Genomic DNA, 16502 nt, shown 5'->3' with positions numbered 1-16502 from the left:
AAAATTAGCATGCTTTACTTCACCGATGATCTGTTGAATAATTTCACCACAAATATAAATTATTTGATTTTGGATTTATGATTTCAGGGCTGTCTTCTGAGAAGTGGCCAAATGCTCAGAAAGATCTTTATTCCTAGATTAGGTTGCGTACCGCAACAGCATTCGAAAATTTTGATCATTCTGAAGTGGTTGTTCAGACACTGGTGTAGTCCCGAATCAGTTTTACCTCTTAAAGGGCTATCCTTGTTTGTCGCAACAAAATATTCCTTTTAAGATAGGGATTAGTTTTTTTTCGGCTTTCCTGTTGCTGTCTCTTAATTTTAATTTAATTTTGTAATAAATCGTTGAAAAAGTCTTTATGTTTTAACTTTCATCCAATATTTTATCTTTTGTTTGATGGTCTGTGAATTCATGGTCATTTGCACAGCTTTTATTATAGGGAATGAAATAACTAGCATCAAGACTTATTTTATAGTTTTGTTACATATCTTAGTTTATAAACGAAACTCTTAAAATCTCTTTATTATCCTCATGACTCTGTTTTTATATTAAACCAAGCTACATATCGTTCAATAACAAAATAATAAATAAGAACATTCCTTTCGCTTAATGAGTAAAGCAAATACACACATGTTTTAATTTTATATTCAAATATTTTATATTATATTTTTCGTTTCAGTATAAATAAAATCAATACGTTAGTGGACTTTCAGTTTTGCCAGCGGTTAGAAGAACTTTATATACGACAAAATGATATACGAGACGTTTGCCAAGTTATGTACCTGCAGTGCCTGCCCAACCTGAAAAATTTATGGTTAGGGGAAAACCCATGTGCCAATAGTGAAGGGTAAGTACTAATTAGACTAAGAAAAACTAACTATTCTCTGTTCACAAATTGTTGAGAGCACGAAATATGCCTCAAACTCATAAAACGGTTGTAAATCATAGGCGTTCCTAAGGTGTTTATTCATTAAATAATAATGTAATGTTTTAATACTGTTATATATAATATTGATAATATTGTAATAGTAATATTTTAGCAAAAAAACAGTTAAAACTTTCACGACTAATGTTGGTTATTATATTATATTAATAAAAATATGAATTTAACCTTTAACAATTTTGTAAATAAGAATACCTTAGATCTTTGGATATTTCAATACTAATCTTCGCGTTTAATCACTTTACTAGAAAACCTGGAATTCATATCCGAATGTACTATTCGTTGCAAGATAATTAAGATGGAATTCCCCAGATTTTTAATAATATAATTATATTCGAAACTTAACTTGAAAGGGTGAAGTTATTACGAACGAAAACAATTTTTTTGTTTAGTACGTTTTTGATCGCATGTAATTTACGGCTCGTCGGTGTTTCCGCGTCTACGGCAGTAATTAGCGTCTCGAATATTTCTTTTGCGAATTATATGCAGTGCGTGACTGATTTTTTATTCCATATACCTACGAACATATACGTACCTTTCGCTCGTGCTCGTTTTGTTGGATTGTTTGTGATGGCTTCATCATCAAGTTTTACACCGGTACCGTTGCGTACAGTCAGTAAGTCTGTCTATTCACCAAGAGAGAAGACTATTGTCCTGAATGTTCACGATGCTCTGGTTTCTCAGAATCACACAAACACTGTTCGCAACATAGTCGAAAGTTATGCCAATATGACTGGCGTAGGAGAGTCAACTTTACATAGGTTCCTATCAGAAAGAAAAAAACACGGTATAGCTAAGCCAAACACAAACGAAAACTTAATGAGAGGGAAAAAGCCTATTGAAATTGATGAATTTGCCAAAAATGGTATTCGAAGGAAAATTCATGGATTTTTTTTTCAAAAAAGAAATACCAAACCTAAACAAAATTTTACAAGAAGTTAGAGACGACCCGGATTTGCCTCATATCGGACGAACTAAATTGTGGCAAGTTTTAAAAGAATTAAATTTCCGGTGGGAGAAATCAGACCGAAAATCATTTTTGATTGATCGGGAAAGGAAGATGATGTTGGAGAAGAAATTATCTAAGATTCATACGAAAATTCCGGGCTGAAGAAAGGCCCATCTTCTACCAGGATGAAACGTGGGTAAACTCAGGTCATACTCTAAAAAAAATTTGGTCAGATAAAAATATATTAAGCTCCAGGCAAGCCTTTATGGAAGGTTGGTCTACTGGTATCTCCCCATCTTCTGGTAAAGGCAGTAGATTAATAATTTCTCACATTGGCAGTGAAAAAGGATTTGTTAAGCATGGTTTGTTGGAATTTCATTCCAAAAGCACAAAAGACTATCACGAGGAGATGACAGCTGATGTTTTCGAAGAGTATTTTGAGCAAATGATTGAACACATACCACCAAATTCAATTATAGCATTAGATAATGCACCTTATCATTCACGACTAGTAGAAAGACTTCTAACGAATGCGTGGAAGAAACAGGATATTCTTGACTGTTTGCGGAATAAGTATCTGCCTTACGAAGATGGAATGGTAAAAGCAGAACTTTTAAAAATTTCTCGGCAACACAAATCTAAGTTCAAGAAATACGTAGTTGACAAAATGGCGGAAAGGCGAAACATCACACTCTTTAGACTTCCACCCTACCACTGCGAAATAAATCCAATTGAACTCATTTGGGTACAAATGAAAAGTTATCTGGCTAGAAAAAATACGTCATATAAAATACAAGCTGTACGTGAATTGTTATACAAGTCTTTATAACATATTACAAAACAAAACTGGAAAGATGCAGTAAGACAGGTAATAGAAAAAGAACAAAAAATGTGGGATCTTGATAACATAATTGATGCGACCGTAGAGATTATTAACCTAATTATTAACCCTCAAGACGACTCGGATTCCGAAGTTGGTCATATTTATTTTGAATTTGAATAGTTTTCTAATCGTAATTATATAAGGTAAGTAATAGTAGTTGTAATCGTAAGGTATTAACGGGGAAAGGCGCAAAATGTCGCCTGTCAAAATCTTCAATGTGTTTTAAATGTATCCATTTTTTTTTCAAATCCTGAGAAAACTAAAAAGCATTTTTGAAAAATTTAAAGGCAGAATGAAATATTTTTTAGAATAAATAAAAAGTTTCGTTTGCATGCAATATTTTCAATTAAAAATTATACTATATTTTCTCTTTTATTTTCACCCCTGTTACATAACATATTAACATAAATATTGTAGAAGTTTTCAGGGACTTTCTGCCCTGAGTAATAATGTAATCTTTCATTCTGCGTTTAAATTTTTCAAAAATATTTATTAGTTTTCTCCGGATTCGAAAATAATGGATACATTTAAAACACATTGGAAATTTTGCCAGGCGACATTTGGCGCCTTTTTCCTTAATTAAATAAATGTATCTTTTACAAATGGCAAGAAACTTTTTATTTTTGAATAAAATAAATAAGTTTTATTAAAAAATACAATTTACATAAGTACAATTTAAAAAATATATTTATTTAGTTTAAATAAATGTTTCAATCATATACTCTACGACACTGGTCGTTCATTTCTAACCATTCAAAATACCCCCGTAATAGGATTATAAGGTATTGTATTCCTTCAGATATAAGGTGGGTTAGTCGAAAACGTCTTAAACCGTCAGTTTTAGGTTGGTTTTTACTATTATATCGTATTACCTATCCTCTCTGTATTTCCGTTTTCTAATTAGGGTTAAACTTGTAGTGAGCTATCAACAAATTGTGAACCGTGTATAGGAATTACTATTGCCAAAAAAATATGATGCCTTCTTTTCTCCTTATTTTCTCGTTATTTGTTAGTATGGAAAATAGAGTACATTGCTTTAAGTATTGCAAACAACTCACCTGTATTTATATTTAAAAAATTGAGGATGTGGAGGAAATGAAGTTGTGCTTTGCGTTTCATAAGATGATATCGTATAAAACTCTGTATTACTCAAGGTATATCTTCACTTATTCGAACCCATGCAAAATCATAATAAAATGCTCGTCAGATTTATTTAAGTATTATACATTTGTAATTAATTTTTAGATATCGGCTAGCAGTAATTAGAGCTCTACCTCAATTACAAAAACTAGATAACGTTCAAGTGACCCCGGAAGAAATTAGAGAGGCTCAGCGTAATGGTAAAATTCTAGTTCATCCCGAAGATAGTCAAGACGAAAGCGAGGAGGAATATGTACAGCACACAATGCCTATTCAGCGATCGGCGTCCAGGGATCATTACTCAGAAAACGAAAATAGTCCACCGCATATTAGTCCACGAAGAAGAGAGGAGGTAAAATGTTTTTGCTAATTTTTATATTAAGTAAGTTTTTAACACAATAATATCATATTTCACTAATGTTTGTTTGCATAAAAGAAAAATGAATACACAAAATTAGAAAATTTATTTTAAGAATGATTTCTTCTTTTTTGTGTTTCTCAATTAATCTATTAATGTGTTCGATAGAGTTTGACATCAGAAATTTGTTGAACTAGTAACAAAAGAGAACGTGGACAGTAGAGATATATTCTTCTTGAGGTACCTTTTCCGCTGCGAACGTTGGCGATTAACAAGGCAATTCTAATATTGCTTATGGCACTTCTGAATAGTTTGTGTCGAGTGTCTTCCTCTATCTTGCTCTCGCCTGCTGTCTATTTTTCTCTGGATAATTACTTGTATGGGTAGCGGGTATATACTCCTTTGCGCTCTACTTTCAAAGGACAAATCTACTTCAGGAATAGCAAACCTGTCCTCGCGAGCTCATGGTGTTGCCCTTAAATACCTTACTCCCGTGGAAGCTACGTCACGACCCATAAAATTCCCACCTACACCTTCTTTCCCTCCACAGCCTACCCAACAAGAATGCAAAACCAGAAAACCAGATGCAAAAAATCCTTAACTTAAGGTGGAATCTATTGTGCGAAAAACTGAAGGGTCGCACGTCACGCAGCCGCTTACGATGCTCTCGCGGACAGTGGGCGTAATCCCATTGAATATCAGCCTTTTTCCTGTACGCGGGACTCTACAGGAATCGACCAACGGTTCCCAGCTACTCGTGGGAATAAGTATGAATACTCACCAACATCCAAGGCAAGCACGGTGTTTAAATGCCAAAAAGGTCAACATCGTCACATATGCATGGTCGCTCCAAGAAATGGAGGAAGAACTATCAAAAGTGAATAGGGATATTGTGGGTATCAGTGAAGTTAGGAAAAAAGGGTGAGAGTCTTATCACACATCCATCAGGCCATTTATGGTACTACATAGGAGAAGAAGAATCAAAAATCGGAGGTGTCAGTTTCTTTATTAACAAAAGAATTGCCAACAAACCAAATCTCAAAAACGGTGATCTACTTAAGCATCAAATTAATTGCAACATATATCCTAAATCAAGGAAAATCATCATGATATAGTCATAATAGCTGAGGATCTAAGAATGGCAAGAGAGATGGTACATTAACTCTTTGTGGCGGCAGAAAATGTAGGTTTAAATATAAACATCTCGAAAACAAAAATAATGACAAATTTGGTACCCATCCAGGACATCAGTATTGGTGGGCAAGCAATAGTAGATAAATATAAATACCTAGGACATGTAATTATGATTGATAGGGATAATAAGACCCATGAACTCAAGAGAAGAATCGGTCTTGGGTGGGCAGCATATGGATCACAGAGAAACTTTTAAAAGTCAGCCGCCCGTCCTCCCAGTGTTGACGTACGGAGTAGAAACACTTACTCCAACAAAAGCCTCGGCTACCAAACTGAGAGTTACCCAGAGAAGAATGGAGCGATCCATGTGTTGAATAACTATGCGAGACAAAATAAAAAACGAAGAGTGATCAGGAGAAGAACCAAGGTGACTAACGCCATCGAAAGGATAGCCAGACTAAAATGGAGATGGCAGGACACATAGCTAGAATGACAGATGGGCGATGGACAAAGAGGTTATTGGAATGGAGACCAAGAGAAGACAAGAGAAAGTTGGGTCGACCGCCTACAAGATGGGCTGAATATTTATAAACACTAAACAAAAACTGGATGAGAGCGACACAAAGTAGACGGGGTTGGAAACGCGAGGAAGGGGTGAATGTTCAGCAGTTGACTTTTGACGCTGGATGGTGTGATGTAGGTGGTACTTATGGTGTCACAATATGTGGCCTGGATGTTTATGTTTTCTTTGTTTAATTATGCCTACGATTTATTTTTCTGTTCCAATTCTGTGTATTATCCTATGAAGAATGCGTCGGTACACCCACATTTTGAATGCTTCAGTTTTTTCATGAGCGAAGAATACGGTATTTTGAACAAAATTTACAAATGACACCGATATTTTAGCTGACAGTCTTGCATTACACTTTTTAAATAACAAGGTCATTAAAAAGTGAGATATACCAAAGAGTCTAGCCATTGAAGGAAAACAAATCGAAAGGATTAACAACTAGACATATCTAGAAACCTGGATAAATGAGAACAATGACCAAAGTAGAGAAATATGGACATTGAAATTTAGGGACAACCATTTTTGAAAATGATAAAAATATTCACTAATTGCACTTTGCCAGTGAAGAAATTAGAATATTTAGGCCATATTGCAGCTCAGTAGACTTCCTACTAAACAAACTAGCCAGAGGTGACCAGTTCGATTTGAAAATTAGCGCGAATGAAACTAAGATCATGATCATAGATTGTCATTGTCATTTCCGACAAGCCAATAGAACAAGTGACAAAATTCAAATAGTTCGGCTGCTGGCTAACTGATAACCTAGACCCAGACCTGGAAATTAAAGCAATGAAGGAATGGCTAGAGCAAGTTTTCTTAAGATGAATACCTTGCTGAGAGACCATAGAACAACCATCAGGCTCGGATTTGTCAAAAGTTACGTGTACTCTGTCTTATTGTATGGAGTAAAGGATTTCACCTTAAAAGTCTATACAATAAATCGCCTTGAGGCCTTCGAAATGTAGATATTCCCAAGTGTGCTTAGAATATCTTGGATGGATCACATCATAAATGACGAAGATTTTAGACAAATGGAGAAAAACAAAGAACTGTTAACGTTAATCAAGATGAGAAAGATCGCCTAACTGGGAAATATATCTCGACACCAATTTTCATCACTCCTTCTATTGTCACATATTCAGTCCAAGGCTATTTTAACATTCCTCAACTACTTACATAAGTAAAAATGCATATTTGAATCCAACAAAGCAGACAACTTTACTTCTAAATAAGAGTTTTATACATATTATATATTTATTATTTAATTATTTTGTAGTATTTTTCTTATGCAAACATCCAATATTGTGCCGTATTTGTTGCAAATAACACATCAGTACATAATAACCAACATGTACATGGAAACTTAAAAATATTATGATGAAATATTTTACATATTTTTTGCATTACATACGTTTTTGAATTATTTTATAAGAATATTTATACAGCGATAGAACTGTACTTCTAGGTTTGTCCCATAGTGTCTTATCATCGATTTTTCTAAGGGCTTTCATCTCTGTTCTGGCTGTTTCTTGCTTTCTTTTTGTTCTCTCTGTGTCAGGTCTTGTTTCTGCCGCGTACGTCATTATTGGTCTGATGAATGTTTTGTAAATTCTGCCTTTCATTTCATCGCGATATTTTTATTTCTCAATAAATCCTAGGGCTCTGTTTGCTCTATTCACTTGATCTTCCACTTTTCTTTCGAGCTTTCCAAAGCTCGATACTGTGATGCTTAGATATTTAAACTCCATCACTTCTTCTTTTATCTGATCCTCCAGCACCTATTTACATCTTAGTAGGTTTCCTGTTGTAACCATGCATTTTGTCTTTTTTTTTTGGGAAAATTAACATCTTAAATTTTATGGCGGTTATATTAAATTGGTGCAGCATGCGTTGTGTAAATCATCTTTAGCTTGCAAAATTGTTGTTGCGTCCTCTGTATAGTTAGCATAGCACACGATTTTAAGTTATTTACCCCTATTTGGTATCATTTTTTCGTTCTTACTTTTTTTATTATTTCATCCATGATCAGGTTGAACAAAAGAGGAGTCAGGAAATCCCCTATCTTATACCACTGCCAGCTTCAATTAGGTCAGTTAGTTATTCTTCTACTTTTACTTTTATTGTGTTGTTCTGGTAGATATGTTCAATCGTTTTGATTATTATACTCTCTTGCATACAATAAATGGATAACGTCCTTTAATTTTTTCCAGACCTAAAACCTTGTTCTTCTGCTAGTGTTATAATTTCATTCAGTTTATTTGTTATTACTTTTGTTGTGTTGTGTTTGATAATTTAATACATCGGTAGTTTCTCGGGTCTAATTTATATTCCTTTTTGAAGAGAAGTATTAGGATGCTTAATCTCCATTCTTGTGGTATTCGGTTTTGTTCTATTATTCTGTTTGTTAAACAAAAATTGTAGAACAAAATTGGGATATCCTGTATGTTTTTCGATTTTTTAAATTTATATATACTAATAGACTATCATAAGTTTGCAACATTTTTATCATTCAAATATTAAAACAATGCTTATATCATTAATTAACCTTAAAATTAACAATCCATTTAGACAAGAGTTCAACCTTCAGATTATGAAGACGTTGAAGGTAGTGAAGAATTGTATGCAGGTGAAGATGCATCTGAAGGAAGTCGGGATTTCACACCGCCTCGGACGGTAAGAATCATCTTAACAGCCTCTCACTTCTAATACTGAGCTTTTTCTGCTTTTTGTAATTGATGTGTTTAGTTTCTGTTTTAGTTTAGTATTAATTTATATATCTTAAAAGAAGTATTTCAAAAACAAAAAATATAGAAAAAGACAAAACATAAAAAGAATAATTAATTTAAATATTAAGATATTTCTTCTCGACACTTAAAATAAGGCGGCATGAAAATATATTTTTTAATTGGGAACAAAATAGGTAAAGAAAGTCAATCAATTCAGAATAAATTCTCAGTACTGAACAAAAGTTTACGGGTCTAAATAAAATACATGAAGCATGGCTTCTACGAACTTTTTTGATGAACGGCTTTTATACATGAACCTTGGAAGACGAGATCTAAAGATTTACTAGATATGGATGGAAATAATCTGCGAATTATCATAGGTCACCTAACAACACTGTCGCACAGTGGGACGAATTGCTGAAAACGTGGTCAAAAGTCTTAATGTGTAATAATTTGGATATGAATGTGTACCTACTATAAGGTTTTCAACCTTGCTGATTATGAATTTGATGTCAAAGTTGAAAAATTCGAAATGGCGAATCCAATATGGCGGACTAAATTTCAAAAAATTTTAATTGATTGGTCATAAATCGGTACTGGACATAAATACGAATTATGATATAAAAATCTGAATATTCTAAACTGTAGATCCTAAATGGCGAACGAAATTTATAAAAATTTAGAACACTTATAATACATAATCGTGTACTGTAAGGTTTTTTAATTTTCTGAATACAAATTTCTAATACTTACAAACTGTTTGCCAAAATTGAATTAAGTATGTTTATTTTTTCATTTGATGGAAAAATTTGACTCATTAACAAAACATAGACTTTATTTTTAATTATTGAGATAAAACTTTTAATAAATTAATATAGCTTCACAAAAATGGTGTTAATATAGACAGAAAAATCATGAATTCCTGAATAATCCATAGAAGTTGCTCTCTATTGATGTATCATACCCGGTATATTGATTATATAAAATTAAATATATGATGAATAAATGAAATATATAATGTGAATTAAATATATATGACCCACTTCGAACCATACTTCAAGGTAAAGTGCATGGGAAAAGAGGTCCAGGACGAAGAGGAATATCCTGGCTGCATAACCTACGAAAATGGTTTAACTTAACCACTACCGGACTTTTCAGGGCAGCAGTCAACAAAGTAAGAATAGCCATGTTAGTGTCCAACATCCGTAACGGATAGGCACCATAAGAAGAAGAAAATTAAATACGTGTCTAATTCGTTGACAAATAAAAGATACCTGCATCTTTAAAATGTATCATAAAACTCGACATGTATCAGGATAAAATGTTTACAGTGGTCTACTCAGTATACTTTCTGTATATACACTCGCGATCATAAAATCCGGGTCACCTTGAAAATCACCGTTATTTCATTTTTAACGAGCTTTATCGTAAATGATAATAACACAAATACAAACTAATGCATGTTTCTAAGAATTGTTGTCGCCTTATTGGTTTCCTTTGTAATAAAGAATTCCAATAATGCCGATTTCGCGGAAAACTATACACTTGCCAAAATGAACGGTACCTGTATCTGCCGCTTGTTTTAAATGTCTCATTTGTGATTCGACTTTCTGTTCAAACGCAACAAACAAACGTTTATTATTGCCACCATTAGTGTGTATTAGTGCCATTATTAGTGTTTATTATTGTTTATTTTTTGCCAAAAATGCCTTTGAATGTTGTTTAAATGGCACGCATTGTTGCGCTTGTGGAAGACGGTTATACTCAACGGCAAATCGCAAGAACTGTTGGCGTAAGCCTTTCAACGGTGCAACGAGTGCTTCAACGCTTTCAGGAGATGGGTTTGCTAACCAGACGACCTGGATCTGGACGAAGAAGAACGACCACGGCACGAGATGACCGTTTCCTTACGTTTCAGGCATTACGAAACTGGACCTCAACTGCGGTTATGCATCGAAATTGTCTACAGGAAGTACGAAATTGCAATGTTAGCGTTACAACAGTCAGGAGAAGACTTCGTTCTTCTGGACTATCTTCTCGGGTAATGGCTACAGGACCGCCACTTCGCCGGGCGCATCGAGTTGCACGACTAGCTTTTGCTCGACAATACGCGCATTGGGGAATTAATGATTGGAGCAAAGTGTTATTCTCAGATGAATCCCGTTTCTGCCTAACTGGATCCGATGGACGTATAAGAGTTTGGAGGAGAACCGGTGAACGATTTTTACAAGCTTGCATTGCTCCAAGAATGCCATTTGGTGGAGGCTCGGTTATGGTTTGGGGAGGTGTATCTTCCGACTTCCGCACAGAATTACCCTGCATCGAAAATGGGTCCTTAACTGCACGAAGGTACATTACGGAGATTCTGGAAGAACATGTTATGCCCACCATGACAGGGCTTGGAGAAGACGCCGTTTTTATGCAGGACAACGCGCGACCGCACGTTGCCAGGATCAGTATGCAATACTTAGACGAGTTTGGAATTACGAGGTTACCCTGGCCAGCTAGGTCTCCGGACCTGAATCCCATCGAACATCTCTGGGACGATTTGAAAAAATGTATTGAAACCCATACACCACCTCCTAACAACGCACAGGAGGTTAAGGATCTGTTAGTGAGAGAGTGGAATAACATACCACAACAAGTTATCCGGAGAAAAATTGAGAGTGTGCCCCGTCGTCCTCAAGAGGTTATTAGAGCAAGGGGAGGCAATACACGATATTAGTCATCGAAATTCCACTGTTTTACCAAGTTCTGTATTTTTCATTCTTTTTTTCGTATGTCTGTTTTATCAACAATTTGGTTTGTTTTCTGCTTTTTCAATAAAAACAATAAAAAAACCGTTTTTTTTTCTTTCAAAACAAACATTTATAACAAATAAAAAGTACATTAGCCTAAAAAAAGGTTATTACTGCACTAGATGCAAAAATATTCAATAAACTTGAAATTTTCGAGGTGACCCGGATTTTATGATCGCGAGTGTAGTATAAAGTTCTTTTCGCTAGTGTTCATAAAGATACGTACGAGCCCCTTACATATCAGTTGGCCCAACGTTAGATTAATAAGAAAATTAAATTTTAGAGAACAAAAATAAAAGCGCAGCTTTGTTTTTGAATTTCCCAATTATAGAAAATATTTTATAACATAATGGAAACTATTGATCAAACAGAATAATAATACCTGCATTAAAAAAAACCCATAGAATATGTAATATTAACAAAAAAAAAATGTGAAAGTTTCCACTGAGTTATATCCCCTTTATTTTTAATGACATCCACACTTCTTCGAGGCATAGTTTTTACCAAGTTCTGACAAAATTCTAATGTAAACGAATCCCATATTTCTTGCAATTCTTCCTTTAATTCGCTGACGGACCTGGCAGGATGTTTTCTCAAAGCTTTTTTCATTTCGCGCCACAAAGTCTCTATCGGGGACAATTCGAGACTGTTAGAAACCCATTGCAGAAGTGGTATACCATGGTCTTCAATCAATTTTAAACTCTTTTTTGAGGTATGACAACCTGCGCGGTCCTGTTCGACCGCGCAGTCTTAATTAACGCGTCTTAATGCTCTTCGATCTGCTTCGATTATTGTACTTTTTCGTACATTTCTAGGTTTTGTGACGACCGAATCTGTAGTTTTGTATCTTCTAACTATATTTCCGAATTGGATTTTCCAGAATTAAAAAATCTAATAATGATTGAACAAATTTTCTCATCGATAACTTTACCTCGACCCATTGTACAATCCACAAACGGCAAAAAGTTTTACAATTCTACAAAATAAATTTGACATTAACTGACAATATTATTGTTTTGATGGAAAATTATGAGGGAGATCTATGTCTAGCAGTGGATAAGCGAAGATGATTATTGTTTTGATGTCATTTTTTCATAGCTACCTCTGGATTTAACGTAATTATGAAAAAATCAACGTATCTTGACATAAGCGAATGCATAGCCAGGGTTTAGTGAATTTTTTTTTTATTGTAGAAAATAAATAAAAAACCATAAGGGTAATTTTTTTAATAAATATTAATAAAAATGCCATATTAATTAATATGGGAACTTATAAAAAACATGCAGAGTATAATTTGTTTATGGTAATGACTTAAACTGCAAATTCCATAGGTGGGCCTACTAATATGGGAAGGGGCTCGTATATGCTTTTTGGAATGCATTTATACAAACTATTTAGTACTACTAAAACTAAAATATTTAGTGGATAATAATCAGGATTTCATTTCAAGTAAGCTTTGTAGATTTGAAGAAGCTATTCAAAATTTATATTTTAATATAAGATTTGATTTTATTTTTATTTTGTACAGTCTTCGCCGAAAAAGCAAGAGGTCCAGAGACGAACCTACTCACCGGAACAAGAATACGTTGAGAGGAGGTCAGTTGCATACGATAGGGAGTCTCCGAGGCAACAACAATATTATGATGTAAGTTTAGCTAGTTTGTTTAAACTCAGTTTTTTACACATATTTGTATATGTTGCATGTAAACACTTGAGTCACACATATCGTTCATGTGTTAAATTTATTTTTATCACAAATCACCAACTATTGCTATTTGGGTGCGGATTTAAACGAACAGTAGAAGCACTCAACGAAATTAAAATAAGGATCGAGAAGACAAGATCAGCTCTCTTCAAAATGAAAAAATCTTTAACAGTCACGATATAAAATTGAAAATAAATCTTCGTTTGCTAAAATGCTACGTATTATTGGTTCTTCTATATAGAGTGGAGTCATGGACCCTACCTGAAGAGACTCGCAGCATTCGAAATGTGGTACTGTAACGCATGTTGAGGATTTCCTGGATAGACAAAGTTACCAAAGAAGTTTTGTAATGGGTAAACAATACGAGCTGGTCATAACCATAAAACGTAGCATACTGGAATATTTGGACCATATACATAATGTGTAATGAACAAGTATACGACCTACTTCGGACCATACTTCAAGGTAAGGTGCATGGAAAAAGGGGTCCAGGAAGAAGAATATTCTGATTACATAACCTACAAAAATAGTTTAACTTGACCACTACCGGACTTTTAGGGCAGTAGTCAATGAAGTCATATTAACCACCAGGGCACAGAAGAAGAAGAAATGACTAATATCTCTAACTTTTTGAAAGCAAAGTTTGTAAATAAGAAATAACTAAAATTTTCATTGGTAGTAGACTCAGCAAAGATAAAGCAAAAATAATGAATGAATTTACAATTTTGCATGTTGATTGATGTACTATCTTCTAAACCCAACAAATATTTGTTTTTAAATGGTAATACATATTATGATTTTTAAGATCTATAGAAATTATAATAATCACAATTTACATTATAAAGATAATAAAAAATCCAGTTTGTTTGATATATTTAATCTTTTTATGGAAACTGATGATTAAAAACTTCCGAACATTCCAAATATCAAAAGGAACTACTATGTAAGAACCATTATTTTATATTTCATATTATCACCAATTTTAAAATTAGTCATTTTATCTCATATATACATGATTACTAATTGGCTAAATAATTATTTTCATTGTCGTAATGATTCATTGTTTCTACTAATTGTTTAACAGAAATCATCACCTACTAATACATCATTCGAAGGGGAATCCAACGACGTCACAACTACTTACCGCGAAACGAAGTTAGTTAATAGTCAGTCGGCCAGCTGCATCAAGGTGGGTATACAAATATGTAAACTATATTTTTTCTACGACCATACTAAAATATCTCACGTTAGCATTTCTCATTAAATGGTAAATGTCAAAATGTTGATATGGTAACTAGTGAACAATAAATCTATTCTACATCGTCAAGTTTAGAGCTAACTCTTACTGTTTCTCTTCTTCTTTTTATCTTCTTTTGTATACCAGGATATTCCAGCAATATATTTCTGGAAAAAATATTATTTCACATCAACTATTTTTTCCAAATCGTTGGATTTGGAAGTCAGTAATTAAATTGATCTATTTTATTGTATTTAACAATGGAGTTCGATTAGGAAGTCTAAACATTACTGAAGAATTTATTTTAAGAGTTCCATCTCTTTATTGAACATGATTCAAAACCATTGGTTTGGAGTATAATATTGTACTTCCATAGCCAGTTCAGGTTCAGATAATCATTGGGAAAGACGAGGAACTACTTAAAACGCTTATATATACTTAGAAGCTGCATTGTACTCCGTCATTAGTATTTGTGCTACAACCTAAGTTAAGTTGAGTATACTCCTTCCTAAACGTATTCATCCATTCGGTCTTACTCTTTGCAGCTTGATGCGAGTTGGCAATATTGATCTTCTTGGAATTCTCATCTACACCATCCCTCCATTTCAGCCATCTAGGTCCCTCGGGTTTCGCCACTAGAAAGCATCGTGGAGGAGTGTTTGAGCTTGCTCTGGTTAGAATTCCGGCCCACCGCAGACGACTAATCTTTATCTGGATATCTGGACGCTTTTTTACTTTTAATGAAAGGATTATCATTATTTTCCTCATCATCTTTCTCTTCCTCTTAGCGTCCTCACTGCAGGATGCTTCACTTTCATATTTTATTAATATTTTCCTCATGGCCATGCCGGTAACTTATTATTCTAATGTGAGCAAGTATAATAAATCTCCTGTCTTTTTAGTAAGTATATTGCATTCGAAACTACTTATTTTTGATATCACTGTATGACCTTTACACCTATGAATATCTTTGGTAAATAATCACGAATTGTCCGCTTTATCGTAAACTCTTAGCACCGCACTACTTACACATTTAACCGTTCGAAGGTTGTAGCATTGTTTGAACTATAATGTTTAACCGTATTTAAAAAAAATACTGATTATAGTCAATATTTATAAATGTACTTTATACTTTTCTATACCAGAATTAGGTTCTTACCAGAATCTTCAAGTTAAACACCGGAACCGTTAGAGACGGAGTCTGTGAAGTAAATAATAAAAGTAATGCGGAAGAAATTAATAGAGGATAAACGTCAACAAGTCTACACTAGTGGCCAAAATTCTGGAAACTTTACAAAAATTATCGTTTTTTTAGCAAGATTTGTCTCATGATCATGATTTATATAGTTTACCATTACAATTACATTTTTATTTTATTGTTTTATATTCCTGCATAATATTTTATGTATTTCTCACTCTTTTTTTTTTATTAACATTATTATTTAATAAAATATGGAACCAGATTCAAGCGAAACGCCGAAAATCCGAGGTTTGTGAATGGCAACATTGGCAATACTGTATTGCGTCAGGGTTTTGCTAGTCAGTCAACAATCCAACTATAAGCAGTTAGGTGGCCTTTAGTACAGTTTCGTGCGGCTTCCAGTGTTTATTAGTGACATCAGGTAGTTGTAACTAAGGTGATATTGTTTAATTGTCGGAGAGGAATTCATCAGCGTCGATTCAACGAAAATGGCAACCAGAAACCAAAACGTGTTGATTGGTCGCCAGGAAAGAGAGCCAAGGCAATTATCCTTCGAGAAGAAGGTTACACTTATCAAGAAATAGCAAACAAATTGAGTGGTGGCGCCACAAAATCAGGTGTAATGAAAGTTTGCAAACGTGGAACGACAAAATCAGCAAAAAGATCTGGCAGAAAACCCAAAGTTAGTCACTACGATGTGCGTAGAATATGCCGACTTTCTTTAGAAGATCGTCGCAGATCCGCAAAAGATATTAACGGTATTGTCAAATCAACTGGATTACAAATATCGGACCGCACTATCAGAAGAAAGTTGTGTGAAAATGGATTGCGAGCACGAATGACTAGAAAGAAGCCGT

The 16502-nt window shown here is 34.0% G+C and overlaps 1 protein-coding gene across 5 annotated transcripts in view; it reads left to right on the top strand.

Moving 5' to 3' along the window:
- Nucleotides 1-16502, top strand: part of LOC140443935 (uncharacterized) — a 78475-nt gene that overhangs the window by 38710 nt on the left and 23263 nt on the right. For 2 of the 5 annotated variants that reach the window (XR_011951281.1, XM_072535455.1), the window contains exons 3-7: nt 680-847; nt 4021-4267; nt 8547-8651; nt 13031-13147; nt 14292-14396. Coding sequence is in view for 1 of the 5 variants with exons in the window: in XM_072535455.1 (XP_072391556.1) it covers nt 680-847; nt 4021-4267; nt 8547-8651; nt 13031-13147; nt 14292-14396 (742 nt within the window). In the remaining 4 variants the exon portion in view is untranslated. The remainder of the gene's footprint in view (nt 1-679; nt 848-4020; nt 4268-8546; nt 8652-13030; nt 13148-14291; nt 14397-16502) is intronic. The other 3 variants (XR_011951283.1, XR_011951282.1, XR_011951284.1) reach the window with 3 other exon arrangements.

The sequence above is a fragment of the Diabrotica undecimpunctata genome, chromosome 6, assembly GCF_040954645.1.
Source record: "Diabrotica undecimpunctata isolate CICGRU chromosome 6, icDiaUnde3, whole genome shotgun sequence".
NCBI classification, from domain to species: domain Eukaryota; kingdom Metazoa; phylum Arthropoda; class Insecta; order Coleoptera; family Chrysomelidae; genus Diabrotica; species Diabrotica undecimpunctata.
Note: the sequence above shows the minus strand (reverse complement) of the source record. Positions and strands in the feature narration are given on the sequence as shown.